Genomic DNA, 23213 nt, shown 5'->3' on the forward strand with positions numbered 1-23213 from the left:
TATCAATCGGTGGTCTTTCGTGAGTGTTCGCGAAGCTTTTACTGAACCAATCAAGAAGCAACTGCTTCTCATGACCGTACATCGACATGACAGTCTACAATTGACGTGCCGTCTACTGTATCCGGCATTGCTTTCTCAGGCTTGCGTCGCAGTCGAGTTGACTCTTGGTACCCCTAGCGTGTAAGCTTGGGCACTTGCAGACTTGACATGCTGCTGCGATTCTTTCCCTCCCGGACCATCCGTTCAACGTCAATACTACCACCCCATCCGGCGCAAAATCTCCGGCCCGCGCGGTTGCGCCTCATCTTATGTCTTGGGGTGGGCTGGTTGAGTCGTCCTCGCAAGGTCCGTCAGGCGCGAGCGTTCCCGCCCAACAAATACAGGGCCACGCTTTGCAGCGTCAACTGTTCGGTACGGTCCGCGCGCGGGACAGCTGTTGAAGTTCGCTGGTGTTGCATCTTGTGACTGGTGATGATGCGTCCGTCTGTCGTGACACTGCGCTGGTGAAGTATATCTCAGTCATGATGCACCATGATCACTCGAATCTTCCGAAGCCATGTACGGCTGGGTGGTTAGATAGACAACCTGATACATTCTTTTCTCGTGATTGTCTTGTATCCATCTACCTGGGCACCCGTGAAGCCTAGCGCAAAAATGCACAAACGTATCATTATTGTCTGCAAGATAACCTGTTACCAAGGCATCTTAAGAGTAGAAAGCCTGGTGTCGATGGTAGACTCGTCTTGACCTTCCGGGGCGACGATTTCCTGCTTGGTGACGCGAAAGCTTGCGTTCGGGCGTTGTCTAGCCATATACAACCGCCGGGTCTTGATCATCAATGGGAGAGTGCTCTTCGCAGGTTTCATTCGCCTGACGAGAGTGGCCGCGGCCAGGCACAATATGCACTCCCAGCCCGGGAGGATTATTGCCGGGCAAGACACTCACCTCTTCTGCTACGCCGTGGCCCAATCACGATAGCATGCTAGGAAGTTGGAGGTCACGCGGCAACGTCTACATCTCTTGTAAGGAGGGAACAGCGAACCATGGTCGACGGTAGATTTGCGACTCCTATGAAATAGCCCTTCGATGATACTGACGGCTGTGTGGCTCCTTCCAGTCCGTCCACCCGCACCCCGAACGCCTTGCTAACCTCACCAAATACACTAGCCATGATAGCTGACCGTTGACAGCCCCCGCGCGCCGCGGCGGTTACCGCTTCCGGATGTCGCAAGAACGCCTCACAAAAGACCATGAGGCACTATTCCACCAAACTAGTCCACCCCTAGCCTCCATCCGGGTCACAAACGATGTTTTCTTCAGACGTTGAGAGGAACAGAAGGGGAAAAAAATCACGCGGCGGCGCCGATGCTGCGCTTGTGGATCTGCAGACACCTTCCAAAGTCAAGCTTCTTGCCCTCGGTGGGCATGTGCTCGCCGCTGGCGATACACAGCACACGCATGCGCTCGTCGTACCTCAAGCCTGTGAGCAGCTTCGGCGTGATGAGGAAGTACTGGCTCGTGTGCTCGCGGCACGCAATCTCGACCATGCGCTCGTGCACCATGCGCTCGTTGCGCGGGTCCATGCCCTGGTTGATCTCGTCGACGACGCGGAACGGCGAGCGCGCCATGGACTGAAGAGCCATAAGGAAGAAAATGGTTGACACGGCGCGCTCGCCGCCGGATTGTCGGTGCTGGTCGAGCTTTTGCAGAGTTTCGCTTTGCCTGTCATAAATTATTAGAATCCCGCGTATACAACAGTGGTTGCGTGATAAGACATTTGCAAGGGTGAAAGAGGCGTACCTGAACTTGACCATGATGTCTAGTGCCCACTGGTCAAAGTCTTCGTCTTTGTGAATGCGCACCTCGCCACCGCAGTTGATCTGCTCAAAGTTGTACGCGAACGCGTCGTTGATCTGCCTCACAAGCTCCTCAAGCTTTGGCTCCCATTTCTCGCGGAGCCTTGTGATCTGTCGCATTTGCTGGTCGCTCTTGCTCTGTGCTTCTTCCATCTCGCGACGGATCTTTTCAATGTCTTTGGCTCGCTTGTCGTAGTCACGCATGGCGTTGGGGTTGGCATGGAGCAGCTCGAGCTTGGCGCTCTCGGCCTTGATCTCGTTGTCGATATCCTCGAGCGTCTTGCCGGCAGCCATCTCGGTGAGGTAAACCTGTCGTTCAGTCGGATCCGCCGCTTGGATGCACATCTCCTTAACCTTTTCGTGAGCTTCTTTGGCCTCAGCTTTCGAAGTCTGTTTCTCCCTCTCGACCTCAACAATCTTCATCTTCTCATGGTCCAACCTTCTCACGAGTGTTGTGTTCTTATCCTTAAGCCCTTCAAAGTCAGACCGTGCCTCGATCTCACGGATCTGGCCCTCGATGAGTGCTTGCTGGGCGTCGTGCATGTCTGCGATATTCTGCTGATACTTCAAGCCTGCACGAGCAGTCTCCAGTACGGCTTTATCGCATTGCACTTCAAGATCAATGATGACTGCGCGGCACGACTCCAACTCCTCTTGCTTCTTGACGCCCAACTTCTTTTCATGCTCTGTTCGACATTAGCTCCGCTTGCCATGTCACGAATCTAAGTCACTCACCGAGCTTCGCTGGAATAGCTTGGTACTCGCTGAACTCCTTCTGCAGTACCTTTTTCTGTTCTTTCAGGTCCTCCTACACCATAATTAGCATTGGTACCCCAAGAGACTGAAGCTCGTTCTCTGACCGTCACTGCCAGGATGGACTCTCGCTGTGCGTGGTTCTCCTCAGCTTCCTTCTTGGTGCTCGTATTCTCCTCTCGAAGAACTGCCATGTTCTGCTTGACCTCGTCGAGGCGCCGTTGTAGCTCCTGCTTCTCGGCCAAATCCACTTCGTCTTTCCACCAACGGCCTGGCTGTATTTCGCGGGTCGTGTTGGAAACAGCCTTCAGATCTCTTCGGCGTTTTACAGCATACAATTGATTACCGGTCGCCCAGTTTTGCACCTTGTCCTCTTGCATAAGGACTTCGTATTGGGTCTCGTTGACATCCTTGAGTCCGATACCTGCTAGATGAAGCTTCTTTTCGTTGCAAAGCATTGCGAGGACAGGCTCCGGACCGCTCAACTGGTCGATTGCCCAGCAGTCAAAGCCCATGCGCTGGGCTTCCTCTACGGGAAGCTTGTTGAACGACGAGAAGGAGCTGCGGCAGGTCCGGATGCTGACTGACAGCCCGAGCTTACCGTACAGTTGAGCGCTCAACTTCTTGTGATCATCCACCGTCTGAGCGGTGAAGCACATGAAATCGTCAAGCTGCAACATGGCTTGAATGTGGTCAGAATACCGTTTGTCCTTGACATTGCAGCAAAGCATGGGTGGCCCATAGACTTCCTGCTGGAATTCTTCGCCGTTCTCTCGTAGCCACTTCCAGGCTGCCGCAACGTCGGGAAAATGCTTCTCGAGGACCTTGAGTTGTTGTCCCTCTTGGGTATCCAGATCAGAAAGATCCCGCGCCAGCGTGTTCTGCTCATCCCTGACCCGTCGGCCTCGCTCCTGGACGTCGCGTATTCGCGTCTGTATCTGACGATCCTCGGCCTCGAGCTCCCGGATCGAGTGTTCTTGGGCACGCTGAAGGGAGGGAGTTAATTTTGTTCGGCAAGCAAGTGAGACGACACACTCACAATTTTCTGATTCCATTCTTTGGGGTCAAAATCAGATGGTTTGTTCTTCAGTCGCCGTTCCAGCTGACCGATCCTAGTCTTGACCAGGCCCAGCTCCCTCTTTTTCACATCGAAGACTTTCTTTTCGGCGTCTATCTTAGCCTGACACTGGGCCATCTCTTCCTGTGAGTTCTCGCACGCATTCAGTGCTCGATCTGCGGCCCCATCCACCGCCCTGACCGCAGCGTGTCGGGCTTGGACGGCAGCAGCGACAGCAGCGTGATAGCGCTGTTTGCTGTTCACCGCTTCCAGGGCCGGGGCTGATTCGCTCTCCAACTGCTGCAGGAGTTGCCTGGCGTCTTTGTAGGCACGCTCCGTCTCTCGGTACTTGGTACGCAGGAAGAGGTAGTGGGCGATTTTTCGGGCATCCCCCAAATCATCGATGCGTACCAGCGCTTCCTCTCTTTCTCGGAATCGGTCAACGTCCGCTTGCATGGCCTGCTGCCGGTTTTCGAGATTGGCTAGTGTCTCGGCGTGGGAACCTGATCGCTGTTGAAGTTCCTTGTGGTCCTTGTGAAGTTCCTGTAGCTCCGTCTGCCATCTCAGCATTTGAGGGTCTGCTGCAGCCCTCAGGGTTTCGTGTAGCAAATCGACCGGCGTGCAACCGGCGAACTCGACGACCCGATCCTGGGGCAGGAACTGGCAGAGGTTGTCTACTTGGATACTGAGGTCCCTCATGAGGCCCTGGATGGCCTTGTGCGTCGCCTCCTTGCCGTTGAGTCGAAATCGGGAACTGTTGCGCTCACGGTCGATCTGGACTTGGACGACGTGGTTCCTCCGATCCTGCCGGCGCCTCTGAAGCTCGATCTCGATGGTGGCCGTGGCCTTTCCATGCTTGACGAACTCTTTAATGCTACCTGCGCGGCCCAGATGCTTGGGGCTGTAACCTAGGCCGAGGCAGATGGCGCAGACCAACGAGCTCTTGCCGGTGCCGTTGGGACCGATGACCATGTTGAGGTTGGGACCGGGAAAAAACTCGGCCCTCTCGTAGGTCACAAAGTTTTCCACCTTGACACGCCGAATAGCGCCAGGCTGGAAACCGTCCTCATCGAAATCGGGCTTGGCGGCACCATTTGTTCTGGATGATCGCTCGGTCTCTTGTTGTTCGCTTGTGTCGTCCCCGTCGCTGTCTTCGGATTCCTGTTCGGTGACTCTGCGCCTCTGACGCCGAGGGGCTTCGTGTTCTTCCTCATCGCTGTCTTCGCGTTCGCGCCGGCTCCGTCGCCGTGAAGCGGCGTCGGACGCCATGGCGATAGTGGTTCTCGATCCCCCAAGGTAGTCTTCGGGGAGAGTTTGTGTTGGCAGCAACGGACGAGGGGCTCAGTCAGCAAACCGTGGAATGTCACGATCTTGCGAGGAGAGGTCGGATATTCTGGGTCTGAGGGACGGTGTTCGGCATGGGCGGGCTGTAAAGAGGCTGTCCGTGCCTAAAGTCAGGTGCGACGCGATTGGACGCGTTACCTCTTTGTCAGTTCGCGTCGGCTGTGGCACGTGGTGGGGCTCGCGATAGTTGTCATCGAGGTACCTGTACAGCTTCCTGCTTACCTAAGTTCTTGGAGTGCAGGCAAAGTACCTGGGCGATTGGCCTGGCAGCCCTGGGTGGGTGGGTGTCTGTCTGACCAGAACGGGCAGGTGGAGCTCGGCCGATCTTCAGTGAACGTCAGTGCGCTGGTCAGTCTGCAATGCTCAGCAGGCGCAGAAGTGAGTCCAACTTCATCCCTTCCATTGCTCGGCTCCAGCCTGACGTTGACACGTTGTCTGTCGTTTCTTCGGGCCTTCTCCAGGCCTCCAAACTCCGATCACTTCTGCAATCATGGGTTTTCAGACCTTTTCGTCGCCTACTTGCAGCTCAATACGAGAAGAACTTTATCCCATGCATCGCTGTATCCGACATGGGGGGTCGAGTGTTAGCGATGACCTCGTTATTGCGCCCACCATCAGACGATGAAAAGTCCTTCTGATAGTCTGCGGATGGTATGAGCTCAGCTACTAGTACTTCTTAATTAAGAAACCCAACATTCCGGAACAAACCCCCCATTTCTGAATTCTACATGGATATCAAACCTTGGCCTGCCTCCCGTGAGAACCCGCGTACACGCACATCTCAGCCTTCAGTCTAGTATCTGCCGAACAATTAATGCCACGTTGACTAACCAGTCTACCAGCTGTGGATGCTTTGACAAGATATCAGCGCAAGATATACAGCGCGGGTGCCCGGTTCCTGGCTCCCTCAGGCGGCTGCCAATGGTCGTAGACAGCGATTTCCGATTGCGAGGCAACAGTTCATACCACATCTAGAGTGCTCATTATGTCCCATTTTAGCCACCAGGATAGTCGTGAAAAGATCACCGAGCAGCCTGTGTGGCTAGAATCGGCTACGTAGTGATTTGAGCACAACGCGTCTGTCGCGTCCGAAGTATCGCGTCTTCGTGGTGTGGCTACCCAGGTCACGTTGCTTCGTTCACATCACTAAAGAACCACATGCGTGAAAGTGGTGACAGGGTCGAGCCAGAAAATATTGGAGGTTGGCAGCAATGCCGCGCATGAGAAGAAGGACGGAAGGAATGGCCAGAAAACGATGGAGGAGGCAGGGGTCTCGAAGCAAGCACGCTCATGACAAGAAATTCACCATGGAAGGCACCTCCTCCCTTCGGTCCTCCTGACATGACATGGAAGCATCGCCACCCCGCTCTGCTGCATTCCTCCCAACGGCCGCCAAAACAGTCGCGTCAGCCTGTCTGTCCTCTCTTCTTCAGCTCTCTTCGCACCTCCTGCTCCGGTTGACCTACACTCGCTTGGTCCAGTTCCTCGCCACTCCCGACGGTCTTCTCTCTCCAGCACCTCTGGCTATCCGGGACCACCTTCCAACTGCATCACCAAAAAAAAAGCCTTCATCATCTTCGCCCCAACTGAACTGCATCGTATGGTCGGTTCTGTCCGTCACTCGCTGGGTTCGCGGTCGCACTCCTTCGTTGACTTTTATCTGCTTTCCACTGCATAACCTTTTGAGGTGCCTTCCAACACAGTTTCACAGGTACTCCCACCGACATGCTATAATCGCCTCTACTGGCTCGCAGCATCATGTCGGAAGGCGGGCGTCCCAAGTCGTCCGCGGCGGTTCGGCCTCCTCTGGGCGACGCTACTTATCGGATCAACAACAACCTGCCCAACGCATCAGCCAAGTCGCCCAAGTCTCATGGCCCCGAAGCCAACGGTGCTCGAATTGACCCTGTCGTTTCACTCGTCAATCCTGATATTGAGATGTCGGATGAACCTACTGTGTCCGAGCCGCATGCTCACGACGGAGGCCACAACTGTGCTGCGCCGCCTTCGGGACCGCAACCGCGACATCCGCGAACGAGGGCCGTCCAAGAAACCGACCCCTCTAAGCGAGTCTCGCAAGCATCTACTGCCCCTTCGAGTAATAGAAGCAGCAATTGCAGCTACAAGACCCAGGTTGGGCCTTGGCAGCTGGGCAAGACGTTAGGGAAGGGGTCATCAGCACGCGTTCGACTGTGCCGACACCGCCTCTCCGGAGAACTCGCTGCCGTCAAGATCATTCCGAAGAAGACGGCATATCTGATTCAACACGGCAGCCTCGCCGCTCTCCACCAGTACGATGATAGTCTCCCAGACCGGATCGACGGCGAAATGCGTGTGCCAATGTCCATCGAGCGTGAAGTCGCCATTCTCAAGCTTGTTGACCACCCCAACGTCATGAAGGTGTACGATATTTGGGAGAATCGCTCAGAAATGTAAGTCGAATGGTGTGAGTCGATCAAGATGTGACAAGCGTGGCTCACCCGTGCATAGCTATCTGGTGCTCGAATACGTCGACAAGGGTGACCTCTTCGACTACATCAATACCAATGGGCGTCTCAACGAGGAGGCGGCCATGTACTTTTTTCGACAGATCATGAGCGCCATGCAACATTGCCACGCCTTCAACATCTGTCATCGCGACTTGAAGCCTGAGAACATCCTGCTGAACGCCGAAAACCAGATCAAGATTGCAGACTTTGGCATGGCTGCCTTGCATCAGTCTGAAGGCCATCGTCTTGAAACTGCGTGTGGCAGTCCACACTATGCTGCGCCTGAGCTGCTGAAGAACAAGCACTACCGCGGAGACAGGGCTGATGTATGGTCAATGGGTGTTATTCTTTACGCCATCCTGGCTGCTCGACTGCCTTTCGACGACCCCGACATTCGCGTCCTCCTTGCAAGGACCAAAAAAGGGATATACGAGATGCCCGAGTTTCTCAGTCCCGAAGCAAAGGACCTCATATGTCGCATGCTCCAAGTCAATCCAGACATTCGAATCAGTCTCAAAGACATGTGGCGCCACCCCTTGATTCGGAAGTACGATTACCTCGACAGTTTTGGCACCAAAGCTGGGCAGCCACGAAACATCCGTGAAGGTTTCGACTACACCCCTCTGAAGCCTCAGGAGGTCGACGACCATCTAGTGAGACAATTACGCTCGCTGTGGCACATGTTCTCTGAACATCAGATCAAGCTCATGCTTCTCGATTCATCGTAGGTCACTTTCTTCTGTATAATATCAGTCTGGAATACGCAGTGTTGATCGGTACTGACAAGTCATGTCCAGTAAAAATGATCAAAAACTCTTTTACTGGCTGCTCCAGCAGTATCGACAGAAACAACTGGAAAATTTTCTTCCGGAAGTCTCTCAATCACCGAGCGACTATCATCACCTTCACCAGCCAGCCTGGAAGAAGCGTGTGTCAACCTGCGAGTTCACTCAGCCGCGAGCTCACGGCCACGGCAGAAGCATTTCCAAGTTTACTGTCATCTCTAATGTTCCTGACACCGACGTCGGTACGGTCAAGAGCTATGATCCGTACAACTCTAGTCGTCCCATGCGTGCGAATTCGCAAGTAAGCCATGCCAGAATTGTCGTGCACCGGAGAAATCAACCCAGCAAGAGCTATGCCCGAGAAGACACGTATACCTCCCAGATCACCAGGACGGGCACACGGTCGACTGGTCGCCACACACGAGTCGACTCGCAGCGAACTGCTGTTAGCGGTCGCTTCCCGTCATCACGAGGCTCCATGGGTTCAGTGGCGAGCAGTCGGCAGGGAGGATCTTATAGTCGCCCAGCTTCGCGCCGCAAACGCAGAGTCGACTTTTCCCAGGCCAGGAACCCATCAGTCGATCATCGCCGCGGGAAGCAGAGCATTCGACGGGGAGCAATGAGCAACGCAAGTAACCCTCTAGCACCGCGTCAGTCAGAAAAGGCTTCTGAAAACGTCCTCAGTCCCCCGAAGCTCCGCAAGGTGATGGACCGGCCACGGCCAAAACCAAGACTGAAGATAGTCAGGCCGCATGACCCACATGCCATGGTCAATGAAGAAGTCCGAAATTTCTCAAACAGTATCGCAAAGGATTGCGATGATGCGTTCAACAGTTCAGCCATTGGATCTGATATCAGCGAGCTGCCGCTTGATGTGGGCTCTAATGGACGACGGGACTCGACGCCTTTGTCTTTCACGACCACTGGAGCACCTTCAGTCTTCACGCCCACCGCACCAACCATCACAAACCATCCTTGGGATTCGCGGCCATTGCCGGCACTGCCGCCTCAGACTCCGGGCTCTCCCACTCCACAGGTAGAGTCCTTCCAGCAAGGACGAGAGGACCAAGCAGGCCTCAGCCGGATTATTGATCAAGTCAATCGCCTTGCTTTACCAGTACTGCTGCCCAAACACGATCGTAGGGTTGTTTCGGCCCCAGCATACGACAAAGGTCATGAAAAGCTTGCTTCTATCAACGAGAATGGGCGTGAAATCCCTCCACAAAGCCAGCACGTGGACATCGAGAGATCGCGCATCGTTTCTGCACCTCCTAGAACGCCTCGAAGTCGGGCAGATGCTGACGGACTGGATTACCTGTCTCGCGTAGGCGAAACGATTCGAGTCGTCAACTCTCCCACAGCAACAAGCCCCGTGCCAGCACCACTCAATGTACGAAAGAAGCATTCCCATCAGCTAGCTAGTGCGGTCGAAGGCGCCGGCCTGCGTCAAGTGTACATGCACGGTGCGATTCACGATAATAGGCCTCCCGCGGGGCTGTCTGAGTCTCGCATCAGTTCGCAGGGTACGGATTCTGTACGGAAGAAAAAGTCCTGGTTCAAGCGATCTGCCAAGGAGGATGATCAGCGCGAGGCGAGCATCCGCACCAAACAGACTTGTAGCTCCCGTGAAACGACCGACACAAGGCCATGTACTACGGCTACTCAGTCGACCATCGACTATAGCACTGAAGCGACGTCGCCGTCTCGCCACCATTCTGGACAACTCTCGCCGCCTCAGAAGAAGAAGTCGTTTGGACTATTGTTCTGGAAGAGTAACAAGGCAGAGAACCGCATGAGCATCGCTGGTAAGTTTTTTCGGTTGATCTTCTTCTGTCTCTCTCGGCCTTTTGTAGTCTGACTATGTGTCCAGGGCCCGATTACGAGGACTCGCCATCACCCGAATCTCGCAAGACGGGACGAAGCAAAGCCAGCCACCATGGGGACCAAAGCATTGCGGAGTCAGAGTCTGGGGTTAGAAAAATTGAAGTGCATCAGACATGGCTCGCACGCCTTTTTGGTGTGAAGCCGGCGACAAGCCACATGTGCCTTGTCGTGTCTCGCAAGCGTGCACGCCAAGAGCTCGCCATCCTGCTGAAGGACTGGCGGCGATATGGAATCCGCGACATCCAGGTGGATAAGGAGAGAAACGTCGTGTTCGCCCGCATTGGGTCGAAGAACTGTAAGTCAGAATAGACTCGCTGCCATTGCCCGTAACTCGGTGCTGACTAGACACTCCAGACCTGAACATCAAGGAAGTTTCTTTTGCCATGGAGATCATGACAGTCATCGAGCACGGCAAGCGAGGGTCCTTGAGCATTGTGCGTTTCACACAGGAACGAGGGGCCGCCAGCAGCTTTCAGAAGGTCGTGGACACGATCAAGTCGGTATTTGGATCGCGTCACCTGCTGGTGACGGACAAGCGCAAGTCGAAGATGATGATTAAGACGCTGAACTCATGAGAATGATGGGCAGGATTGCGCGAAAGAGGCTCAGCACATGTTGCATTGGCGACAGGCGATTGGCGTTGGCATTCATTACTGCGGAGGCGTCCTGGAAGAACAACTCGGCCAGAGGGATCTGGCTGACCATGGGTATTATTTGCTGTTTCATGCTGGTCAGGATGGACAACCATCCTTTTTATCATTCTCTCCTTTGTTCTGCTTCACTGAATTTTCTGTCTTGATACTCTTTGAGAGGGTGGAGGGAGCGAGAGGCGGGCAAGCAGAAGGAGTGCCGCTTGTCCGACAGCCAGGAGGAAGATGCCCCACGTTAGCTTGATGAAGCGGCATGGATAGATAATGCGTGGGAGTTGGATGTTCAAAGTACCGTACGACCTCTATTATTGCATTCTCTTTTGACTTTCCCCTCACTCTTGTCTTCACTGTCCGGACTATCACATTGTGTACAGAGTTGTTAGCAGAAACACACAAGCCTGTTACCTCAGCCGAGCCCGAGACCTTGGTCCCTCAGGAGGGTGGATGATGTGAAGTACCGGTACCTCGGCTTGCCGACGAGCCATGAATGACAGAAGAGCAATCGACGAGTGAAAATCAAGTTAGCAGGCCGAGGAGAAGGCGATCGTAGCGCCGATGGCCGTCTCGAAATTGAGTTGACAACCGGAGGGGGAGGGGGGTTGGACAATGTGCTGTTGACGGATAGAACCGGTTACTTGAGGTGAGGTTTCGGGGGGGGGGGCAATGATGTGGGGGGCCTCGGTTGCTCGGCCGGGGGGATGAGTATGCCTAAGAATGGAGGGGGGGGAGATAGCTTGCGGGAGTCGCAGCTCAGATTTCAAGGTTCGCGATGTTTCATCTTATCATGGTGTGGTGTGCCAAAATTCATTTCAATTGATGGTGTCGGCAGTGGTTTCGGTCTGCAGATCCGACGTCGGCGTTCAGAAGTGAATTCCTGGTGGTAGGGGAGGATTGATATTTTTTCCTCTTCCCTCTCTGGATCGTGTTTCCCATGATGCCCACGGGGAGGGCCCGCCAAACCGGCCGCGGGGAAGGCCGGCGGCGGTATGTGGAGACAGGTTCGTTCGTGAGGTTGCGCTCGCAAGGGAGCTGGCTGGGCCCGACAGTGACAAGTGGCGAGAGAAGCGCATTGACTGACATGCCAGGCGAGGGAGGTAGGTGATGTGATGTGAGCAGCCATGACCACATTGACGACAATGACACATGCTGTTCGACACGGTCCACGGGTCAACATGGCATCGGTCGGCTACTCTGTTGCTACCCCACACTTTCACGAGCACTCGGGCGGGCTGGCCCAATTGTCACGGGCTGATTGACATAGTTCCCCAGGCCCGGCTCAGGCAGCTAACGTCACAGGGTAGGCCGTAAACGTCAGTGTTGCCGGCAGAGGTTGCACATCCATACACCCGAACCAGCCCGACGAGTGCCGAGCCGGGGAGAGGGTGCCCATCTCGTCCTTGTGTGAGGGCGAGGAAGGGTAGAGCTGAGCCCAGGCAAGGCAGCTGGGGCCATGGGGCGAGAGCTGCTTCGGAAGAGATCCCGAGGTGGGATCGAGGTACCGAAGAATCGTATGGGACGCCCGGCGGCGCGCTTTGTACCCACCGACCGAGCGCGCGCGCGCTGTGGCCCCTCCTCAATCGCCTACCCTTCTTGCCTTCACCTCTCAGATCAGTGCCTTCCTGGGGCAGAGGCAGGCGCATCGTCGCTGCTGCCGCCTTATCGCCGTGGACCCTTCCGTCATCGGTCGGTCGTCCCTGCCCTCTGCGTGCCCTCTGCCGAAGCTCAAAGAGTCAATCCCGTCTTCTTCCTTCCCCTCCTCCCCTCTTCTCGCCTTATTATTTCTTGATTCCAACCTCCTACCCATCCATGCCAGTCTGGTTCTGTTCCTACCCTCCTTGAACAGTTGAACGTTTGCCGTTGCCTGGTTGATACAAATTCTCATCTCCCCTCGTGGTCATCAGTAAGCTCTTCCTGGCTTCGGTCGCTGTTCGTCTGGTGGCATGTGAAAAGCTTACACGGGAACTTCTAGGTGGACACTCTGCTCGCTATCCAAAGACACAACCCCGCCAGTCCAACCACCATGGCTACTTCCGAGGCCATCCTCCAGGGCGTCAACGTCTCTGGCACCATCCAAGACGCCCAGCGCAAGATTCTCACTCCTGAGGCGCTGACCTTCCTCGCGTTGCTGCACCGCTCCTTCAACCCTACTCGCAAGGCCCTGCTCGAGCGCCGTAAGATTCGTCAGGCCGAGATCGACCGAGGTAGTCTGCCGGACTTCCTTCCCGAGACCAAGCACATCCGCGAGAACCCGACATGGAAGGGTGCGCCCCCGGCTCCCGGCCTCGTCGACCGTCGCGTTGAGATCACGGGCCCCACCGACCGCAAGATGGTCGTCAACGCTCTCAATGCCGACGTCTTCACCTACATGGCCGACTTTGAGGACTCCTCCGCCCCCACCTGGGACGCCATGGTCAACGGCCAGGTCAACCTCTACGACGCCAACCGCCGCCAGGTCGACTTCAAGCAAGGACCCAAGGAGTACAAGCTCCGCACCGACCGCACCCTGCCTACCCTCATCGTTCGCCCTCGTGGCTGGCATCTCGAGGAGAAGCACGTCTCCGTGGACGGCGAGCCCATGTCCGCCTCTCTCTTTGACTTTGGTCTCTACTTCTTCCACAATGCCCGTCAGACTCTCGACATTGGCATTGGCCCCTACTTCTACCTCCCCAAGATGGAGTCCCACCTCGAGGCTCGCCTCTGGAACGATGCCTTCAACCTTGCCCAGGACTACCTCCACATCCCCCGCGGCACCGTCCGGGCCACCGTCCTCATCGAGACCATCCTCGCCGCGTTTGAGATGGACGAGATCATCTATGAGCTGCGCGATCACTCTGCCGGCCTCAACTGCGGTCGTTGGGACTATATCTTCAGCGTCATCAAGAAGTTCCGCTCCAACCCCAACTTTGTCCTGCCCGATCGCAGTGCCGTCACCATGACCAGTCCCTTCATGGATGCTTATGTCAAGCTCCTCATCCAGACCTGCCACCGCCGTGGCGTCCACGCCATGGGCGGCATGGCTGCCCAGATCCCTATCAAGGATGACAAGGCTGCTAACGACCGCGCCATGGACGGTGTCCGCGCCGACAAGCTCCGTGAGGTTCGTGCTGGCCACGATGGCACATGGGTTGCTCACCCTGCCCTGGCTTCCATCGCCGTCGATGTCTTCAACAAGCACATGCCCACTCCCAACCAGCTCTTTGTTCGCCGCGAGGACGTCCGCGTGGGTGCCCAGGACCTCCTCAACATGAATGTCCCAGGTCGCATCACCGCCGACGGTATCCGCAAGAACCTGCTGATTGGTCTTGGTTACATGGAGGCGTGGCTCCGTGGTGTCGGCTGCGTGCCCATCAACTTCCTTATGGAGGACGCCGCCACCGCCGAGGTGTCCCGCAGCCAGCTCTGGCAGTGGGTGCGCCATGGCGTCAAGACGGATGATGGCACCACTGTCGACAAGGGTTACGCGCTGAAGGTCCTGCGTGAGTGCACCACGGAACTGGCTGGCAAGGCGCCCAAGGGTCACAAGTACCAGCTTGCTGCGCAATACTTTGCAGGTCAAGTGACGGGCGAAGACTATGCCGACTTTTTGACGACGTAAGTATTGTGTTCTCTGTCTGATACTGATATTCCGGAACTTTCATGCTAACACTGCCTGTAGGCTTTTGTACGATGAAATCACAGCTGTTGGCAGCGCGAGTCCCGCGTCCAAGTTGTAGATTGACGGTTGTTTCATGAGCGGAAAATAGTGTCGACGTGTTCACCCGGTGCCAATTAATGTTTCACGATGTGCCTTTTGGTTTTGTTTACATATATGGATCAGAATGCCATTTAGCCTTTTCTTGTTACTTGCCTCTCTGCAGCAGACTGCTCTTATCGTGATAACGCCGCTGAGCTCCACAGTTGTCGCTGCGTCGACGGTGCTGGTGACAGCAGTGAGTTGATCTGCGCCTCCACTCGTCTACCATGTGAATTATGCTGCCACTGCGTCCGACAATCCTCGTCAGTAACCTCTAAAGTCGTCAGTGTAGTTCAAATGATTCACAACGTTCGTTTATCGTTGAGAGTATAACCGTCTAGGGAGATGCATATGACTTGTATGAAATTCACCGTTCGGGGCAAAACCACATGAGAGATAAGAGGCCTGTAGATCCAGGTTCAGTGGACCTCGGACTTTGGGAAAGCACGTTCTTGAACGCCGGCAGATGTTGTTTCGCGATGTGCTCGTGAGATACGATTGTTGAAGTGACTACGACGGCATGGCGTCAGAACACTTAAGTCGGTGAGGATATCGGGAGGACAGCAAGACTTGCTCGGGCAGCCACGTATTGATTTTGCCATGCGGCCAGGGTAGCCTGCGAGACGGCATGATCGGCCCTGTCCCACATGTTCGCATCTTGTGAGCTCGTCATCAAGAATAATATGTTGAATATGGTGTTTCGTCAAGGAACGAGGGGCACCATGATCCGGCGGCGGGAGGAAATATTAACAACAAAGGGTGTGGCGGTTGGTCACAGATTATAGAGCTGTACATACGTGTACGGCGCCTACCATGTCTGATGCAGGAATAGGCGTCAAGTGCCTGAGATTCTCACCAAAGCAGCCCCCTTTCTGTGCTCATTTGGGCTATCTCGCGCGCTGCCACGGCTCTCGTGACGCGGTCTATCCTCAGCACTACATGGGGGATCAAAGTCCTTGACGACGGAAGAAGAAGCGCTCCAAACATAAGCGCTGCTCTTCCGCCATAGGTGGTAATATGTTACCTACTACAGAGGGTCCAACACTGAGGGATCCAGAAAGAGACCCAGGGACTGCCTGGGTCTGTAGGTGAAGACGTGGCGGACGGAACTGGCCTCAATGCCGCTACGACTCCGTGGTCACAAAAGCAGCCCCGAACAAGTAGGAGACGAGACATGACGGAAGAGGCCGTCTCCTGGCAAGGCTGCTGTCTTCTCTGCAGCATCTCTCCCAGCACTGACTGAGAAGACGGTCTTTGAACTGGAAAGTCATGAACGCCAGCCCTCGCGTCAGACCTGGTACCGGTGAGCGTAGTCTCTCCCACTGCAAAACCACTGACATTGGGCCGATACCATGTTCAATAGCATGAGCTTGCTATACTGCGGAGGCTACTCGGATGATCGGAGAGGGAATGTCATTGATGGAGCATCCAGCGCCGTACATCATCAAACATCAGACGCGCCCATTGTCCACGGATAAGGCCACGAGCATTGGAAATAGTGTTCCGCCAGTGACAGCACCAAATCCCCTTAACGCTGCCATCTCTCTCGTCTGATTCCACGGTACTTCGTAAGCCAATGCCTGGTCTGAATGTGTCTTGCATCCCGAGACTACACGATGCCATTGAGACCAGGGACAACGAGGAAGCTCCATGTTCAGGCCCCCTCGCCATTCCTCCTCTCAAGCCACTTGACGTGGACGCGCATGCTCCGCCCCCATTTCACAGGCGGATCTCAGCGTTCCGCCTACGCAAGTCGCTGGTCTCGACCGTTTAAGTGACACTGATCTCGAAGGCATCGTCCCAGCCGGTCGCCGTGGGAGACGGAGTATATGCATCTCCTTCCATCCCTTGGTCGGGCCAGACGATACCTCGCCCAATGGGACGTTACCTCCATGTACTCCCGGCCTCCCTCCTTGTCACTTATCACTTGAGCTTCGCTGACCGAGAGGGAAATCGCTCGGGAGGGTTCGCTCACCGACATCCGAGCACATCACGTATTTTTTTTTATTGCTTGCTCACATACCTGCAGTCCTGCACTAGACACACCATATCCCTGCCTGCTTCTGCTTATCCAATCTGTACCTCATGGAGAAAATTCTGGATGATCAGTCGTATTGCGATTCATCTCTATGGGAAACGTCGGTGAAGCTGTTCGCGGCATGAGCAACAGAGCACACACCACCTTCGTTTTTTGTACACCAGGCGTCTCGAAAACGCGATCCAACAAAAGGTATGCAACCCTCTCTCATTCGCCATAGGTCCATCGAATAGTACATACATACGTCAAAAAGACTCACATGTAGGCTGTGCCCAGAACGGTATAGCCAGCTGTCGGGATCAGTCTGGCCTTGCTCGCAACCCCATTCGCGCTGACAGACAACTATGCTTTCTTTGTCCATTTGCGCACGAGGTGGGCGCACGGAGGCTTAGCTGACAAGCTGAGACTATCAGCTCAAGACAAGTGCCAGCCGGTCAAAGCTTGCTCTTCTAGCCTATTCCACCTGCTTGCTTTTCGACGAAAAGGCAGGGAGGGTGGGCGGGCGTATAGTATGGATGGCTCCTGGGAAATCAGTTGTCCAAGGGTAGGTATATCGATGGCCTCGAGAGACCGCTCCCTGTCGCACTGCTTGGGCGGACTTTGTCGTCCATGGGGGTGTCCAGCCAAGGCAAATGCTCCCATGTGTCTCGACAAGGCCATCCAGACCTCCACTCATAAGCTCGCGGCTCCCCGATGAACAAATTCCTCGTCCCAAAATCCACAACAGGCTTGTAACCCGACTGGCGCGCGCGCTTTTCCATCGGTCACCGAGACAAAGAGTATTTTCTAGACATTCAAGGGATCTCCCGACCGATGTACCGCGAGACACCACATCGACTCTGATCGCAACCCCTCCCGTATCAGCGGTGTCTCTTGACTGTTGCGCCGCTTCAGCTTTGCTGTGCACGCATGTGCTGAATGTCGGGCGTCAGGCTGTCCGAGACATCACGTTGCTTCTGGCGCTTCTGGCAAGGTCGACGGCTCGGGGGAGCCGATGGTTTAGCAACGACCAATATAGATCCAGCCAGTGTCAGCCAGACACAGACCAGGCCGCTGGCCTTTTCAAGTGACGCAGATGGTGTCCAGCGATGGGGGTTTTTCTGCCCTCGAGAATGGGGAAATAGACAGGAATGGACAATGTAGCCAAAATCATGAAGGCTCCATTGGTCAGCTAGGCATGTGTATCCACGGATCGCTCTCTTGTTCTGAGATCATAGTCTCACGAGAAAGAGTCGCACTACATTACGGTGCCTGGGAGGGGGCCGCCTATATCCTACCATGGGAATTTGGAAACGAAAACAGGTGGTTCAGTGGCCCCTGAGACTTAATCAGTTTGAAGAGATCCTTCATCACTGACATTGAAGAGTGGTGTCTTTATCAGGTGTGAGATGTGAATGCAGGCGGCTGTATGAGCGGCGTCCGCCAAATCCATGACGCAGGTTCGTGTGGGAAGCGCGGGTACACCCACGAAGTCTCTCCCGTCTAGTAGCGGCGCTGAACCACACCATCCATATACGTTACGATCGGAACGATGCGGCTCCCGCTGAGACATGACTGCGGCCGGAGCAGCAAAGCGAGATACTGCTACAATGATTGGAATGGTCATCGATAAGGGGGGGATCCAAGACCTACCTTACCATCCGCATTGTATAACTAGGGTTATGGCTCGAAAGTGGATATCCTTTTGCGTCGGGCTGGGGTGTGAATCTGGGTGGACGCAACATGGCGGAGATAGCAGCCAGTCAGCGGCAGTGAGACGCCACGCACGCGGATGGCTGGGAGATCGGCACAGGGGTTCTCATCACAATCGAGGGGCGCGTCAGTAGTTCTTCTTGCCACTGAGCCCACCCCGATCTTCGCAACACTGTCCAATTCAATCACCAAGTCGGTCATTAAGCGGTGCCGGTGAGAGAGTGTTTCGACCCATGGGGCGAGGCCTTTTCGCAACCCTTGACATCATATAGATCGTCAAGTCTGTATTCCAAGCCTCGAAAACGTAGCTGGTCTGAAAGGCGCGCGAGAAAGGTGAGCTACGCGCGACCGATCTGCCAGAAATCCTCGTCGTCCTTTGCATCAGCTGAGAGTCAGTAACGCACGAGCGTGTCATTGATCATTGGGTTATCCGTGCTCAAATATGGGCAACGGACTAGTGTGGCTCAAGAGCCAAGAGCTCGAGCAGATGGCCTAGGCAGCGAGTTGGTTGGGGCGTCGCCAGCTGCTCGCTATGAGGCAGACAAGAATGCAGGGAGGGACCTCCAAAGCTCCAAAGGCCTGCCGTGGGGCTGCATCGGGGGTGCAGTACGACGTGGGTTGTAGTGTACGCACACCACGAATGTCGTCGGGGTGTCCTCGCTTCCTGAGCGGCAGCCATGGGCATTGCCTCTGCATTGATGTGCCATACCAGGCAAGGGGTGCGTTGAGGGGGGATGCTGCTGTGAGGTGGCGGCCTAATGGCCACTAGGAGGGGTGGTTGCACGACAGCATGCACCATTGTGCGGTTGACCGGTCACGCTCGCGCACACCATTGCTCGAGTGTGATGGTGGGCGTGACTTGTGTCGGAGTTGTCAATGCTTTTTTCGAGCTATCGTTGCTGATGGATGGTAAAACGGGTATTGGATGTTGCTGGCGACGTGCGGCGACGTGCGATGATCGTGAGGTTCGAATGATGCCTATGCATCGAGCTGCTCGATGGCCCAAGACAGACCTTAGACCAGGCCGATGAGACTTTGACTTGTGACAAGACGAAATTGCCCGCCCTTCGGTGCAGAAAACCAGGTACCTCATCAGCCCATTGTCCCACCCGTCGAGGTGCCTGTGGCTTCCGTTTAGTGGGAGGGGAGGGGGAGGAAGGAGTAAGGGGGGTGTGAACGGGGAGGGGGCATATGGCCCGAGCTCCTTCCATTTAGGTTTGCCTTTTGCTCCTGCACCAGAAGGTGCATCTCAGCTCTGGTTTGCTGCTGCTGCTCTTCTTGTTTCGGCCCTCTCTCTCTCTCGTGCATATGTCGCTTGGTGCCAAGGCCCATTTGCCTCACAAGACACTGCAACAGAGCCATGTCAGCGTCGGATAATAGACGCATGCCTCGGGTTCATCCAATCCTTCGTTGCGACTCTACTAGCAGGCGCCGAAACGTGGACCATGTATGTACCTACTCTGAGAGCCCAACCCGAACGTACCATGTACCATGTACCGTGTAGAAAGAGGTCTACATGGTACCTACTACCGAGCGAGTCTGCCTCGGGGCACCCAGCAATTCGGAACCCTAGGCCATCACACCCTTGCCTCATAAAGGCGGACTGCCAGCAAGAGCCATGCAGCCCCGGCCCCGGCCCCCCTTTTGCTCCCCCTTTCAGAAAACAAATGGGAAGGAAAGAAATGGGAAGGAAAGAAATGGGAAGGAAAGAAATGGGTTCCACTCTGAACCTGAATGCGACAGACAGAGCGAGCTGACCTGATCTGTCACACGCCTGGCAACCTCGCAGCATTTATTGGCATTATTGGGCGGGTAGCCTTCCCGGCCAGACCTTGTCGCTCTCTATCAGGTTCCTCGTTGCTTCGTCTTCTTCCGATACCATCCTCCGAATTGCAACGGATGCTTGAGTCCGAACACTCGTTTTCAGCTCGACACAAGAGGCGGAACCGAACGTAGGACCAACTCCTGACGAGCTAAGGAATTTCGAATCGTCAGTTGTTGAGTCGCTCAATCAGCCAGGCACATGTTCGCCCTTGGACCCGGACCCTTGAATGAACACCACGTACATCTGGCAAGACCAAGTCCCCTACCATCCCCAGGGCAAACCCGATCGAAAGCACGGTCTCTTTGGTGGGACGCCTCCAAACGCCATCCTCCGCGCCGCATCTTATTTCTCATGGAGGGACATGCGGCAAGCTCTGGCTACGCCTCAGCCACCCGAAGGCATATCACACGTAAGGAAGGTACCGTGCACGCCCTGTCACTTGAGACGCCGTCGCGTCGGCAAAGCTGTGCGAATCGACCACAGAAAGGGCTGGACCTGGCGTTGCAATCTGGGTCAGCCCGGGGCTCTGCCCACTGGGTCACTGGTCATGGCCCAGTCGCCGCCGGATTAACCGATGGCCTGGATACACAGGGCTCCCGCGCTTGTGGCAGTCGGTACCTTTTCGTGAACCGGCCAGCGGACCTGCCTCTCTGACAGCAGTATGGGCTACCCACCGTGCTTTCGCGGTCCCCCCCCGGCGTCTTTCCCCCCTGACACTGCAATCCTGCTCTCCAGTCTCCTGCAGCGCCACCGCTCGTCATTGTGCCTGGCCGTACGGACTGAGCCATGTCGTTGTTTCATGCAGGCTGAAGATGCGGCGGACGGGTTGGCGGTGATGGCGCTGTTGCTTGTGTAGCGGTAGTCGCGGATGGCTTATCCCAGCAACACTGCTAAATCCTGGTGTCCCACGAGGTCAGGACTGCCAAACCCCACCCACCCTAAGGAAAATGGTCGCCGATGCCAATTTCGTAGACCCCGACTGCGGATGTTCCGGGGTGACCTCTCGAGGTCGATGGAAATTCGGGCGAGATGCCACAGACCAAAGCTCCCGCACAACTTCTGACATGGCCCGCCCAGCCGTTCGGGTCTGTCCCCCAAGAACTGTCAGTGGGCAGGCAGAACATTGCGCCACCGTTACCCTCCGATCGGCGGGTTCTCTGCTCTTCCGTCAGCGGCGATATGAAGTATCCCACATCGGCCCACCACGCCCTGTCGGCTGCCACACCCTCAAGCGTCCCAGCGCTGGCGCCAACCCCAGAAAAGAGGCTTGACTTGCCGACAAGGGGCCCGTCCCTCTGCACAAAGCGACTTCACTAGCGGGTGGGCACGAAGCAGCGTCGTAGTGAGGCCCCGTCACTCGCGGCCCCATCTTTTTGAACGGATGGTTTCCGCTGCCCACATGAAGCTCGAACAGCTCCGCCAAACGCAACTGCGGTATCATCCGCCTTCTACGGCTTTGCGAGGGGGGTTAAACCCAGTTTCCCTCGACAAGGGACTGCTCCACCTGTCCTGTCTGTGGGCCGTATGATGTGATGACCAGCATGTGTTCTCGGGAATAGTGGTCTTGACCACTAGAGCAACCTGCCTCTCCGGCCTCGGTGTGTCCACGTCTAGAAAGGCAAGGCTCGCGTGCGCGTGGCTTCCAGCCCGTTCGCTCAACCTTGTTTGACGCCATGCAGACGACGGGTCACGACCCGAGGAACTCTGACAAGGACGCCGTGGCTTCTGGCACCCAACTGACAGAGATACCTACGCGGTAACGCTAATCGAATTGGGCAGGAGTCGATATGGTCAAGGTACTCGTCTACACCAGCTACGCGATTCTCTAATTCCTCGGCTTGCATCATCAGGGCACGGCAAAACGGCCGGTGGTTGATGCCATGCCAGAAGAGGACTACTCGACATGTGCCGCGACGTGCCAGCCGAAACGTCTCTTGGTGCATCTGAAGACTAGGTTGTGCTCGGCAGTCCACCTTTTTCAGAAGCTAAGACCAAAACTGGATCAGAACACGCGACCCCCGCACCCCCCATATCTCGTCAAAAATTCCCGAAAAGGGTCAAGAGCTTCCTAGCCAGACATGGCCTGTCCTGTATTAATCTCGTTTTCGATTAGCTCACGAGGGTGCTGGAATGGAGCTATGTCCTGAACAGAAGCCGCAGGGACCAAGATGCGCCTAGGCCGGAACGTAAGCATCCAAGGCTGGTCCTGGGACAGGTTGCACGGGGTATGGTATCAGTGCCTTTCGATCTGCACATGGCATTAGTGTTCGCTTCGCTTGCACACCAGCGATCGTGTCTACCTCAGACTACCTAGACGATTTGAGCCTCAACGGTCAAGCCGGTAAAGGCGGCTCCCAGTTGACGAACCTGGCATTGTCGCCGTCCTTGGCAAAGCCAAGCTACTGATGTTCAGATGATGATTCGACCTTGGGTTATTCGCTTCGCGTGTCTCCATGCAACAAGAACGAGATCATGCGTCTCTCATATTGACGATGGTTCTGCCTCAGACCTTTGAAGAAAAAAGAAGGAAAGAAAGAAGAAAACAGCAACATCACGAGCTCTGTATTTTTGGCAGCATTTCAGAACCACAAGCATGCGGCGATGGTGATGCAGGCCTCCTCTCGATGTCATTGATGTTGGCCAATGTCCAGGTTCGCACACTGCCATCCAGAGACGAGAGAGAGCCTGATCAGATGAAAGGTCAGGAGAAATCGTTGAACAGCTGACCATAACTGTGGGTCCCTGGACAGCATGGTACCCATGAGCTACGCTTCACTGCCCGTCATTTCCCTATCATTTCGGAGGCCTGATCTCAAGCGGCCGGGGCACCACGGCATGGTTCCGTCGAATTTCCCTGCTCTAAAAGGCTCGCCGGCAAAGTCTGGGGGCAAGCATGCATCAAGCGGTAATCAGACCAGCCAGAGTGACTGGAAGGCTGCGAGTGGGCGAGCGAGTGATTCACCTGCAGTATGCGTTTGGGGGTACGACCAACCAGACAGGGCCTCGTTCCATCAAGGAGGCCCCCCCTTTACCCCTTGCGAATGGGAGCCGGTTTGATGGTGTGGAGTCACTCTCCTCAGCTCCATTGCCTACGCACTACATGGTAC

At 55.5% G+C, this 23213-nt stretch overlaps 3 protein-coding genes across 3 annotated transcripts; 2 read left to right on the top strand and 1 right to left on the bottom strand.

Annotated features, from left to right (window-relative positions):
• Positions 1-1349: 1349 nt before the first annotated feature.
• SMC5 (Structural maintenance of chromosomes protein 5) lies at positions 1350-4935 on the bottom strand (the record flags this gene model as incomplete). Its single annotated transcript, XM_028636858.1, has 5 exons — positions 1350-1722; positions 1801-2542; positions 2592-2664; positions 2717-3595; positions 3649-4935. The coding sequence occupies 5 exons, from the start codon at positions 4933-4935 to the stop codon at positions 1350-1352; spliced, it is 3354 nt and encodes a 1117-aa protein (XP_028491057.1).
• A 1833-nt stretch (positions 4936-6768) lies between these two features.
• D7B24_002658 (uncharacterized protein) lies at positions 6769-10743 on the top strand (the record flags this gene model as incomplete). Its single annotated transcript, XM_028636859.1, has 6 exons — positions 6769-7442; positions 7501-8223; positions 8297-8987; positions 9516-10089; positions 10155-10463; positions 10523-10743. The coding sequence occupies 6 exons, from the start codon at positions 6769-6771 to the stop codon at positions 10741-10743; spliced, it is 3192 nt and encodes a 1063-aa protein (XP_028491058.1).
• A 2095-nt stretch (positions 10744-12838) lies between these two features.
• ACU9 (Malate synthase, glyoxysomal) lies at positions 12839-14531 on the top strand (the record flags this gene model as incomplete). Its single annotated transcript, XM_028636860.1, has 2 exons — positions 12839-14409; positions 14474-14531. 2 exons carry the CDS (start codon positions 12839-12841, stop codon positions 14529-14531), a joined length of 1629 nt encoding a protein of 542 aa, XP_028491059.1.
• Positions 14532-23213: the final 8682 nt, after the last annotated feature.

Source organism: Verticillium nonalfalfae (assembly GCF_003724135.2).
Source record: "Verticillium nonalfalfae strain VnAa140/NRRL 66861 chromosome Unknown scaffold_168, whole genome shotgun sequence".
Lineage (NCBI taxonomy): Eukaryota > Fungi > Ascomycota > Sordariomycetes > Glomerellales > Plectosphaerellaceae > Verticillium > Verticillium nonalfalfae.